We start from the raw sequence: 13,390 nt of genomic DNA, 5'->3' as shown, positions 1-13,390 counted from the left end.
ATCAGCAAAGACAAATGTCGGATTATGTGAGGCAGAATAGCCAACGTTTACTCAATGGAGCGGCAGAATTGGCACGGGCAGCCCGGCCATAATGGCAGGCCATTAACGGAGTGATTTTGTGGAGGAAGCTAGAAACACTCAATTCCAGTCTCATGGAATGTTGCACTATAATTAACACTTCAGTGCTCACAGTTCACAAAACCTACGTAAGTGTTTAATATAAACTGGAGTGCAAAAGGCCCTCGCGGGTTCCGTTCCATACAATGCACTTCGTTCACAAGACTTGAGAAATCAGAATGCATAGCAGGCAGCTGGTCGGCCCAATAACTGGGCAGATTTATAAGAAACACAGCACAGGCTCCGATTACTGATTCACACATTGTCGTAGTCAGCGAAAAATATAATTGAAAAGCTGAGCCAGCTCGGCTTATCAGCCAGCGCCACTGGCGTGTTGACTCCCTCCTACCCACCCTCCTCCCCAGCCGCCCGCCCCCCCCCCCCCATCACCCCCTGCTTATCCTCTGGCGCAGCTTCATAATTAGAAATTCAGCATGGTGAGCTGCACTCGAACCATAGACGGAAAGCTGTGGTGATGAATGATGTAATCACGGACGAAACATAATTAAAAATCACTCTCTCTCCCCTCTCTCCCTCTCACTCTCCCTCTTTCTCTCTCTCTCCCTCTCTCCCTGTCTCAGTCTGTTCCTCTTAGTCGCCTCCTCTCTCCCCTATAATATCAAATAACCGACCCAGTTGTCCGGCCACGGCAGTTCAGTATAGTTCAGACGGCGGCACCACGCGTCCTATCATCTGGCACGGTGCAGATAAAACACAGCTGGCGGCGGAATGACGATAAGGATCGACCGGCCCGACTCGGCGACGGAGCCGCCGGTAATCCGGCGGCTCCAATACAGGGACCCCGCCCCACTGCACTGGGAGACCGCGATAGGTCTGTGCTCTGTAGTCCCTCAGATTCTCGGTACAGGAGACCTGAGAATCAGAATGCGAATTGACCTCCCTCGTCCCTAGAGACCTCACATTCCCTGATACTGAACCTCCCTGCATGACCTGACCAGCATTCCCGTGACTTGACTTCCCAAGGCCTCCCCTCCCGAATCCGCCCTCCCCTGCCGTGACCTGACCTTCCTGGTGCGCCGTTCGCTCGACAGCTGCTTGTTGACTCCGTTCTGTTCCTCGGAGCTGAACTTGACGTGGGGCCGCTCGGCGGCGGCCACCTCGGCCAGGAACCTGCTCGTCTCGTCACCGCTATCATCACCTCGGCCCGACATCGTCACCGAACGCTCCGCGTCACCACGTCACCGAACAGCTGCAGCTCAGGCGCGCACCGGGCAGGGTCGTCACGGGACGTCCTGGCACCACTGACGGCGGCGACACGTGCTCACTGCTGGCTGCTGCGGCGGCCGGGCGGACAGCCGGCGGCGGACGGCGGCGGCAGCGGCGCACGGAGGCCGAGGCGGGCGGGCAGCGGCCGGCGGCGTCACGCGCTCCCGGTCAGACGGTCAGTGATGAGCCCACCGCCCGGCCCGGGACCGCGGCCGGCCAGTGGATCACCGATAGCCCCGGGGCTGGACACGTGATCGGCCGCCGCTCGGCCCTGACGGCTATCGGCGAGTATCGGTCACCGCCCGGCGAGTCCACTCGAGCCGCGTCCACCCGGCGGCAGAGGGCCGGAGCGGCGCCGTGCCCTCTGTCCTCCCCTCCCCGGACGCGCACCGTCCGACCGCCTCTGCCAACAGCACAGGTAGAGGCTGGCTGCAGCAGGACAGGCCGAGGGAGAGGGTGGGAGGCCGGGTCGGTCGGGGTAAACACGCCGCTCGCAGCCAAGGTCGGCTCTGCCCCGACCTCGGCGGCTGCGCTCACATTGACCCCGGGCGTCTGCCACTCCAGCCCTCTAGCCCTGCCGCTCTCACCCTCTTCTATTTGTTTCACCACACCTCTCTTCCTCGCTAGCAGTTGACCTACGGTAGCAGGGCGTCCGGAACACCCATGTCCAGCATACCAGGTGGATTTAGCAGCCCAGGAGATACCACCACGCTCAGACTCCCAACAGAATAGAAACAGTTATATCGACCGGATAAATCAAATGTGCCAGACAACAGTCTCGTTCGTCGATAACCGTTCATCCGTGACCGACTAATTTGATAGTGGGATTCTTGTCGGTAGACGGCTAAATCAGAGAGCAAAATAATCAGAGGGCGTCACCTTCGTCAGACCAGGCGACCATTACACCTTAAATCCACCCAATAAGCCCAGTGCCGACCCCTGAGGCCACACCCACCGCGCCGTGGCAGTCGCTCAGCAGAGCACCTGACATCTCCCGGGCGGCAGGCCAGGTGACGTCATACGAGAGGAATTCCAGTCCATCACCCTACCCCTACCAGCCCTGCCGCGGCGGTCAGCGAACTGCCGACGACTGCCCTCGACCGTGCACCCTGCGTCGGCACGGGGCGGCTCACGGAGGCGGGTGTTACTGCCAGGATAGGTGGGACCTCTGCAGGTAAATGCGCTCAGTTTGAGTGTGTCGGCATACACGGTGCACGATACGGTCAGATGCCGACACCGCGTGATCAGCCTGCTGCATCAGCTGCCTCCGGCAGGCAGGGCGGTGAGGCAGCAGTTTTTATATCCAGCCTGGTCAGCAGGACAGTCTAACCATGGTCTAACTAACAACATCCACGGACACTGTTTTGCCAGCGCGGCGCATAATGCGAGCAACGGATCAGTCTGCTTGAGCTTTCAACTATCATAACTCCACAATCGTAACCACATAACTCGACTATCTGCCGAGGTGGGAGGGCCAGTTTTTATCTCAAGTCAATAGTGCGGGAACAGCATGAACCCTGAAGTGCAGCAGATTATAGTTATAGTGCACGCCCCCTGACAGAGCATAAGACAAGTGTCGTTGAAGAAGAATGTTAAAGCAATATTACAAACTTGAATGCGGAGTTTCCTGAAGATAAACAATGTAGGCTGAAAACTTCAGTTCCTAGTCCTAGATAGCGAGCTGATAAAAAGTGGGAATAGGTAGCTAGGTATAATGTCTCACATAAGCGAAGGTAAATCAAGCATGAGGCATATTCGATTAATCACGCTCTAAATATTCGCTACCTTTTTGGGGTGGATTTATTTGCACTGCAAACACAATTCACCCGGACCTCTACAGCATTTCTGTGGAACAACAAAACGCTGCATATAAAAGAGAGCCAACGTGCTGGATGTATACCTTGAGAAATAGCCACTCCGGAGAAAATGCTGTCCAGACTTCATCCAATAAAGCGGGAGTTGCATAGCTTGCGGCCGCCATACCACGTTGGAAAAGGCGCAGCTGAATATCCGGATGTGGTGATGAAATCTTCCGGATATTGTACTCATCATGACCTTTCACTGTGTTCAACGACCAGTGTGAGAAACTTGGCAAAACTGCCCCAGAATCCACAAAACTTCTGAACAGAGCAAACAGCTTTCATCCGGCAGCCTGGAGCGTCTGTCCTGTTTAGGCCATACGCGGTCCGAGTTCTGTCCGGTATTATTTGGACCCGCATGTCCCTCTCTGTCCACCTCTCACGCACATCCGCCGGGCGTCAGTGGTGCGATCTGACCCAGTTCGGCGCGGCTCCGAAGGTCCCGGCCGGCCCGTCGGGCGGCTCGTCTCCGGGGTTGGCCGGCCGCCAGCCCCTATCGACCAGACCAGAGTCGGGCCGGAGCGCCGCGCGGTCGGGACGGGACGCCACTCCACGGCATCCGCACGACGCGCCGTGGAAACTATCAGCCGCGTGTCACCGCCAGCCACCGGCGTGTGGAGCCAGCGATAAATAAACGCCGCCATAGTTCAGCGAAATGCCTTCCCCGAGCATGAAAGCGACGCGTTTGCTACGGAAACTGCTACATAATGAACATTGTATTGAAACACGTAAATACACTGCAGAAAGCTATTTCTGCACGATACTCAGAGCACCAAACCCTTCGCTAAGAGCTTCCTTAGATGAGCATGCATTCTTTCACGCAGTTAAGTCGTCTCTATGCCTCATCGACATAACCAAAGCAAACAATCAAACCATTCACTGTCTAATTCTGCGCCTAATGTTCCGTCTTATAGAGGCAAACATCGCCCAGTCCTGTCCAAACCCAACGGAAGCCCGTGAAATCCCGTCCAATTGAACCCGACCTCATCTGAATGGCTCAATCGCAATAAAAGCCGTCCTACCCACATCTAATTAAGCCCAGCCCAATCCAGTTTCGCCCAGCTGAATCAGACCACCTCTTCGGTCCAATCGAACCAACTCACCTCTTTCATCCAATCAAACCAAATCAATCTCTTTGGTCCGATCGAACCCAACCCTGTCTTGTTCCAATCAGGCATCTTTCGGCCGGCACGCGGCGTCGGTCGGGCCCGGCGTGTGAGCCTGCATTATGCATGTCGGCATCAGACCATCAGGGAATGGGCGGGCGCGATTCCAACCACCGCCAGCCTGCCCTGTGTTCAACCCTCCCCGTTCCATGCCCGGCGTTCTATCGCAGCCGGAGCCTGCTGGCCGACTGCTAGCACCATCCAGCGCTGTCGGCGGTGGCACAGTCACAGATAACGGGTAAGCAATGAACATGTCCAGACGGGGGCAAGTGAATTGAGTACAGCAATAAGACTGCCTCTATCGGTCTATGGAAGGACGAGAGTAATTGACAGTTACAAACGCCGCCAGCGAGTAGCACCACAAGTGGGTGTGAACCTGTGATGAGCTGGTGGCATAGACGGTCGCTGTTCCAAGAAAATCAGACGTGACATTAGATGCAAGCAGTTCTGAAGAGCTCGCCGGTCGCGAAAAAACGATACTAGTTGCTAGCAATCACACTCAATGATCTGTCTGTCATCGAACTATTTATTCTTTTCGGACCTGGGGACTGAGCGAGAGCTAAATGCCAACCGATCACAGATTGTCGTTCTACCTGGCGCGCGAGGTAGAACGGTACCTGGCGATCTACCTGGCGATAATCTACATTCTACGATAACGATACCTGGCCGGTTTCTACCTGGCGCGCCAGGTAGAACCCGTCCACCATGGCGGACGGGCTCCACCGGGCACCGGCGGCGGTTTTTGTGACGGCTAGCGACACTTGTGTGACGATGATATGAAGAGGGGAGGGGTGGGGGAGACAGCGCTGCAGTTCAATAAATCCACTGACGCTCAACCGACGGACGGCCGTGGGGATTCGCAGCGCCACCTACAATACACAGTCGAGTGTCACCAGTAACCTATACACAGAGGACGCCACGCTCCCAGAGACGTGCAGCAGGCAGCGCCACCTGACCGCGACCGAAGGACAGACTGAAGTTTCGCCCTCCCTCCGGCTGATGGCGCCAAGGAAGCAAAGGGAGGGCTGGGTTCCACAGGCCGCCGCGCCCGCTGAGCGAGGCTCTGCGGACTGCAAACACACTATTTAAAAATTGCACACATCTGCCATAACACTAGCTTTAATTTTTGAACACCTAAGTTCAACTTCCAGAACAAAAGAATGATATAATAAGATCGTTATCGGATACTTTTGGCCGGGAATGCTAAACCGATGCAACAAATTAAACAAACGGTGACCAATGATTGATGCAAACCAGTATCCAGTTTGTCATACGTGATCAAATTCAACATACCAGTCACCAGAATACCTACTAATCAAATTCAACATACCTACCAGAATACCTACGAAGTTAGACGCGTGCTGAGATATGTCAGCATGGTCGAACAGAGGGCCTTCCGTTGAGATAGAAGGGCTATTTCAGGTTGCTAGGGGCCCTACGAGGCCAACATATGACCCTTGGAGGACACCAGAGGGCCATCTAAGGAAAACAGGGGGCCCCCGAGGCCAAAAGAGTGTCATTTAGGCCACTGATAGACCACGGAGATGCGCCCATATGAGAGAGGGACAGGGGAGCAGGGCCAATGCACTAAGCCATCCCCATTCCATGTCGTTCCATCTCGATCCGATGACGTCACCGAGCCGATCACTCAGCCACAGACCAAGGGACGGCCAACTGGTCATCCCAGGCCATTCATCACAGGCGCCAATACCAGCTACCGACACCGATACCGACAGTCGACAACGACCGTAGAGGCGAGAGAAATACGGAAACGCGGCGGGTTATCGTCCGTATTGACACTCCCGCGCACGTCTATAGGGTGAAGCTAACAAACGGCCAGAGCACAGGACTGTGGGTACTCAGTCGGACAGGCCACAATTCGTAATTTTGAAGAATTAATCGTTATTGAATGGGCGAAAATCGGTCAAGAAATTTGTTAGAAATATAAAACAAATATCACCGTACAGCCCCCAGTGGGGAATTTTCATGCAACTTATCAGCCAGGGAGCCAGCCAGCCAGCTTTCATTGGCTAAAAATGGCGGCATATCAGTCTGAAAGGACTGGCCATACATACATGCATACACGTATGCCGAAAGGCAACATCCCAGCGCTGCAGAAGAATCGAGATCCCCAGCTCTCTCGCTACACGACTCGCCTACTTAACGCGACACCACTACTACAGGTCTCACCTCATGAAACATACATTGGGAACGTCGAATACTTGAACGACCGTTGCTCGATCTGCATCGTAACGTACGACAGTCGGACCGGCCCACGACGAGCAGCCACAATCGCCGGTCATCTGGCAAAGGTGTGGCCTTACCCGGCCGCATAGTACCCGTTCCTGTGCATGTGCAATGCCGCGCCGACGCCTGCGCTCGCATAGCGTACTACGTCTTGTAGTCTGCAGCGGCCGTGAACCTCGACTGGTGAATCCTCGGCGGCGCATAATGCAGGCCTCCGTTCGGTATAATCAGTCAACTGCGTGGGTCGAGCCGCGGGAAATATACTGACTGGTCTGCGATTGCCGACGAGCAGCGATATGACATTGAGTGCAGCCTTTTCCTCAAGCCCGACAGCCATTCCCCAGTGGCCAATGTCACGTGACAGTGACGTGTGACCGGTCTGCAGTGAGCGGGTCGGACACGTGACCGCCACGTGGCGTCCGAGCGGCGTCCTCCGACCGGCTTCTGGGCCACAATGGGGCGAGCATTCGGAGCCGGCCGGCAGTTTCCGCATTGAAGCGCACCGTGCAAAACTGGGAAATTTTTCCAACCGGTCACTGGAATACAACGGCGCGGTGCCGCCGCGCGTCGGTAAAAACTGACTGATTCAGCGCCCACCGAGCCTCGAGGCGCCCCCCGGCGAGCGCCCGTCGAGCCTCGAGGCGCCCCTCGGCGAGCGTCCGTCAAGCCTTGAAGCGCCCCTCGGCCGGCGAGTGACCCAGTCGCGGCCATTTGTCCGTCCGATCGAGGAAAGGGCGAGGAGACCGGTTAGGCGCCGCAAAAGTCGTTGTCACGCACCAGCGCCGTGTGTAATTGCCATGTACTGGAGGTGGATCACACGCCAATAGTCTATGCACCGCTGTCGTGGTGGCATACATAGCGGTTATTTCAGTATGGACAGGACAATTATGGAGGTGTCGGCAAAATTGGGAATGCAATGCTAATGACTCAGAAAACGCTGGCGGAAGCCAAGCATTGTTCATAAAGGTATGGCTATCCGACAGGTAACGTCAACATTCTTAACTTTGCCAATCGTCATCTGCATTCAACGCATAACTGGGGCGAAATAAAAACCGACAAATCAGTCGGTAGATACCAACTAATCCGAAATCAAATTGAAATTAAGTTGCTGCTTATAATAAAGTTGTCGCAAACAAAACCAAGGGACGCTGATGGGCCCAGCTGCAGGCTGTAGTGCATAGGTCCTTCAGTGCCTTCAAAGCGCCAGGGTGCCCGGCGAAGCTCTCCAGCCGCATTGACGCAACGGCACGACAGGTAAATGGTAAACAGGTCGTGACAGCGGCTCCACGTTCCATCACGAGCGGAAACTCATCTTATATGTCATTTCCTCGCACGAACACCCTTGCCGCAAAATCAACAACGGCGGCACCAAGCGCCCTTCAACCATCACGCGGCGGCTCCCCACAGCACCCCTCACGATCCTGCTGAGGCATCTAGTTACACCTTCAAACGCCATACATGGATTGACGTCTAATTGTCCTACAGCAAGCACCGGCGCTCCTGGCTGCTACTGACCTATAGCAGCTCGCAGCTGTCAATACTTCCCAATGCCCCACACTGCGTGCACCTCTCCCGACCTCTCCTGAAAGCCGCTCTGTCACCCCACCTCTATCAAGGCCATAATGCAGATGACAGCGCTGTACGCGAGTCCCGAGGACGGTCTCCAGGGCAACGCCGAGCAGCCATATGCATCGGCGTCCATCGCGGCGACCCATCGCCCGTCGCCGGCCCCAGCGTCCCGCACCCGGCGACAGCTATCACTGTCCGCCGACCGGCGGGCGGGAACCAGCAGGCTCGGCGCTGCGGACGGCCCCCGAAGACCTGTCACTCTGCCGCCATTCCATCAGAGATACAGTGTGCGGTAGACACTCACCCGGGTCTTGCCGCCCTCGGGGACGCTGTGGTGAGCCGTGGCGTCCTCTTCTGCCTTCAAACCACCGTCGAAAGACACCTGCTTCGGCCCATCGGACATCTCTCCGTCTGCGGCGGGTGACACAGGGGCGTCAGGGCGGAAAGATCGGGGGCGTCAGGGCGGCAGGCACCGGCAGAGCGGAAAGGTTCCGAGCTAAAGCGATGGATACGAGCACTGCGGAGCAGGGGCGGAGCAGCGCCAAACGGAACTGATGGAGAAGGGGTGTCAGAGCGGCGGACATCGTTGGAGCGTGACCCACAGGGGAGTTGTACCGGCTGCAGCCCGCACCCTGTCCTGTCGGTCGGCCGCCGAGGCCATCGCCCGAGCCATCGCTCGTCCAACGACCGCCGGCCCGATTCGGCTCGGCAACAGGGACCCCTGGCAGGTGCGGAACGGAATGGTGACAACAGTGGCACGAGGGGGCACAGGAGACACTGCATGCAAGAAAAACACGCATGGAGCTACTAGTCGGCTGTGCTTTACAGGAGTCCAGGCCAATGGCTAGGGACCTAACAACACAGAACAGACAGGTTGTGAGTTAATGAGGGTATATTAGGGTGACTCCGACTCAGACTCCGTCTTCAAAAATCGATTCCGACTCCAATTCCGACTCCGAATCTGGACGGTTCTATTAATACCCATATCATGATATTGAAGTTCATAATGGAGATGTTGTTATCTTGCCTGAAACGATCCCTTGAGCGTTCCAAAGGCTTTGCGTTGCAAATATGCATTAAAAATAACCTGCAGATTTCAAAGCAGGGTCTGAGGCATTCAACCTCTTCTGCTTCTTTCTCTGAAAACGTTCGTCCAAAACAGTAAATGGCCTTTTTTCGACAAAATATAATTTCGAGTGCAGTATCGTCAATCAAACAGGTGCATTGCATGACGTTGAGCCATGCAGCGTTAACTGCGACTCCAGAGTCGGAGTCGGTAAGATTTTGACGACTCCCACTCCGACCGACTCCAACTCAGACTCCGATTCCGACTCCGCAGCCCCGATCAGTACTATCAGAGAAATACTTACAACAATCATGACATGATCTACCACACGGCTTAGCCGTGATCACAGCAATTAACATGATGGCGACTGTCAAACCTAAGATTGTCTTATCTATGTTCCCATATATACAACAGAACAACCACATGCATTACGGAAATCATCGAAGGGTAAACCTTTTTTGAAGTTCTAACATCCAGCAGACTACAAGTTTTATTACCAAACATCAGACACATCTATCGGTATTCCACCCAATGATCCAGAAATCGGCGATGAAACGCCTTATTGGGTGCCCAAGTGGCATCCGATATTAGCAAGTTGTGCCAGCTCCAGTTTAAAGCTTGGCACAAGGCCAGGACCGCCCGTGAAGGTCTGAGATCGGCGGAAAGGGTGCGAATATCGGGCCTCAGAAACCGCAGCGGCCGGTTCTGCGAAGGGAGGTGCGCGCGCGCGCGCGCCGTCGGCCCTTCACCAGACGGCCAACCTTCCTGCTTCTTTCACCGCGTGACGGCACGAAGGGTAAAAGGAGTCGCCGCTCGCCGGCGTCCCCGTTAGTCATACCATGGCCACCCGCCGGTCAAACGTGTCCCAAGTCGACGTGGCAGGTACAGCCCACCGCTAAAGTAACGTAGGGTTTTACCAATCGCAACGGTTGGCTTTGACTGGCGATTGTTTAATGCGGAGTGATCGAAAAGAAGATGTCAATAGCTAAAGTTGCAGCTGCAGGGGTGACGATACATATAAGCTACATTCAAAGTTTCATTGTAGTCTGGCTAATCGTCCCTAAGCTTCAGAAGCAGAACATACCCATGACTGAAACCCCACATTACTTCTGCTGTGGACTGTACGCTGCCATATTCAACACGGGCAGGAATACTTGCTGCGAAGCAAACGCAAATGCTCCGCTAAGCTCGAACCCGGGGGAAAATAATCGTCCGGCCAGCGTCCGGCTTTACAAGCGTGAGTGTATCGTGAAAGGTTTCCTCAATACGAGCTAGTGCAGCGCAGATCATGGTTAAACTTATACTAGTTATGCTCGTGCATAGCAACCAATGTCGCCAGCAGTTTCAATTTAAACGATGGATGGTCGTAACAGATCATTGGAACAACACAATTTAATGACGAGCAAGAGGATGCTCAGTCGATCCACTTAACTTCTGGCGTTTTTTCAGGTGAGAGGGTACGTGCGCAATCACTAACTAACGAGAAACTAGGCCGGCGATAACCATAAGATCGCTTGCTGAAATTAGGGCATAAGGATGTAACAATGAAAACGTGAGCTAGCATTTTCAGTTACACATGAAATCCCAGCCGTGCCTTGAAAAAAAAACGAAACGTCGACATTAAGCCTACCGTCCAGCCTTTCAATAAGTTCGATAAAAAAATGGGTGCACCTAGGCACCCATATATGAAGCATTATCGTGCTAGCGTGTACACGAGCCACCAAGGCCGTGGCCGAGCCAAGTACAATGGTAATCAAGCGTCAGTCACGCCGAAACGAACTCATTTCTCTCATGCAGGTATGCGAGGAAAATGCTCTTTGGCGGACTTTTTACGGACGGTCCGTCGTAACGAATAATGGACCAATAGAGACATGGTGCGTGGAGGAATGAGAATGGGAGGGAAATGCGCCATCACAAGGAGTTCCAACATGTAACAAAGTGACTGAGTTCCAGCATGCAGATCATGTAACTTTTAGTGTCATTTATCTGTGCTAGGAATTGACCTAGCACAGATTCTTTGCAGGCCAGCCCACTTGGGTACTCATGAATAGATCACCAGCCCCACAGGGCCACAAGTCATTGTATTATTTGCTGATAGCTCTTGCGAGACATGACCTGAACATTAAAAACCGACCTGAAGATATACCCAGCCTGCATGGCTCCTACCAACCGAAACTCTCTCACTGAACTCATGGGAAAGGTCATGGAAAGCATACACGCGTCTGAAGGCGGCGCTCTCGTCAACGGCACGACCTCGCCGCCGTTCCGATTATCCCACGCTCCGTAGCACCGGTCGGCTGGTGGGATCTAACCCGGCCAGCGCGGTGGAGTGAGACCCGCCCGGCCCTATCGGGTGCTGCTCCACACCCACCGGCACTCACACTCAATCATGGTTGTCCACGGCGGGATGGGGAGACAGCGAGAGCACTGGACAGTCGCACCTCACAGCAGCCACCGGATGGAGCCACTGGAGGACGGGGGGGACGGCCGGCAGGACCGGTGGAGAGCCGCCAGGTGGCACCGCCGAGCCGGCCGACACCGGGCGGGCGAGAAATGGACGGAAGGGGTACGGAAGGGCACATACCTGACGCTGTCAGGTACAGGGGGTATCAGACGCGACACGGGTACGGGAGGGTACCTGACGCGACATGGAGAGGACAGGGGTCGCGACAGGACAGCGGGCACCGCAGGTACCCGACGCCACACGGGCGGGGCAGGGGGCACGGGAGGGGACCAGACATGGATGATATAGGGGACAAGAGAGTGCATCAGATGCGACAAGGGCAGGACAGGGGAACGGGAGGGTACCTGACGCGATACGGACGAGACAGGGGGTACGGGATTAGACGCGACAGGGGCAGGGCAGGGGAACGGGAGGGTACCTGACGCGATACGGACAGGACGGGTACGAGAGGGTACTTTCCTGACGCAATGCGGATGAGACCGGGGACGGATAAAATAACGCCAAGGAGACTGAGAGACTGGAAAGGGACAAGGAGCCTGACGGATCGAGACCAATCAGCGCAATTGCTGAGAATTCGCCTTCTTTCTAGCTGAGCTAACGGACGGCAAACACCGAGGCTAATTTTCAATTGGAGCCACATGAATCTGCCCTCCTAGTATACAGAGGAATGTCTCCTGAGAGAGTCTGTAAGATGAGCGAACGAGCACTTTAGACATGACAACTGCTACCAGCAGGCAAAAGAAAATTAATCACTACTAGGGTGAGTGGAGCGGGAACCGGGGGGGGGGGGGGCTAGCAGGGGCTGAGCCCCCCCCCCCAACATTTCGGCTAGGGGGGGCTCGTAATGTATTTGAGCCCCCCCCCCCCCCCAGCTGAGGAATCGAAATCGGAAATCTACCAACATAACTTCATAGATTTATACATAGGCGCGGGAACCGGGGGAGGGGGCAGTGGGGGAAGCTTGCCCCCACAACTCTAGGGCCGTGGGGGCAATGCCCCACAACTTTTCATGAGGCCAGGAACCGTTGGGGCAGCTTGTCCTCCCCAAATTAGGGGTTGTGGGTCACAAAGGAAGAAAGCATGTGTGAAAAATCCACCTCTTTCATTGGCTCGGCAACTCATTTGGCAGGATTAAAACCTTGATTCCAGGTTTCCACTCAGCTGATATGGAATACCTCACTTTTTTTGCAAATATTTTCGTTTCTTTTTTCGTTGAAAAGGCAAAGGTCTGAAAACTAAGTGGCCTAAAACCGGTGAGAAAACTAGATTTGGGGGTACCCTAGGTTGATCTCTATTATGGTTCAGCCCCCCCCCCCTCCCCCCTCCCAGTCTGGAAGAAGTTCCCGCACCACTGAGAGTGACTATCGGGTTTATAAAATTGCTTACTGCGTTTCATATCACTGTGACCCACGATATCTCGGTATATCTACAAGAACGTTCGACATACCGATGTCCCTGAAAAAATGCTTATTTACAATGTTCGTTTGCCAAATGCCGTATCACATCCCCAGAAAAAGCTTGTAATTGCCTAAAAACAAATGTAACAATCAACTCTTTACAAAAAGTGTTATGTCAATTCGATAGCATCATTAGACACATCATTTACGCTAATTACCGAAGCAAACTGGCATCGGGGTGTCTGATGTCGCAGAGTCAAAATACAACTCAAATGCAA

At 54.6% G+C, this 13,390-nt stretch overlaps 1 protein-coding gene across 5 annotated transcripts in view; it reads right to left on the bottom strand.

Moving 5' to 3' along the window:
- LOC122379565 (adenosylhomocysteinase-like 1) overlaps positions 1–13,390 on the bottom strand; it is a 64,213-nt gene that overhangs the window by 46,042 nt on the left and 4,781 nt on the right. For 2 of the 5 annotated variants that reach the window (XM_043361858.1, XM_043361859.1), the window contains exon 2: positions 8,490–8,596. In XM_043361858.1, the coding sequence (XP_043217793.1) occupies positions 8,490–8,588 (99 nt within the window). In that variant the 5' untranslated portion in view covers positions 8,589–8,596. Of the gene's footprint in view, positions 1–1,142; positions 1,534–8,489; positions 8,597–11,632; positions 11,684–13,390 lie in introns of those variants that run through there. The other 3 variants (XM_043361856.1, XM_043361854.1, XM_043361855.1) reach the window with 3 other exon arrangements.

Source organism: Amphibalanus amphitrite, unplaced genomic scaffold, assembly GCF_019059575.1.
Source record: "Amphibalanus amphitrite isolate SeventyFive unplaced genomic scaffold, NRLGWU_Aamphi_draft 000080F_arrow, whole genome shotgun sequence".
NCBI lineage: Eukaryota > Metazoa > Arthropoda > Thecostraca > Balanomorpha > Balanidae > Amphibalanus > Amphibalanus amphitrite.
This window is presented reverse-complemented; position numbering and strand designations above follow the sequence as displayed.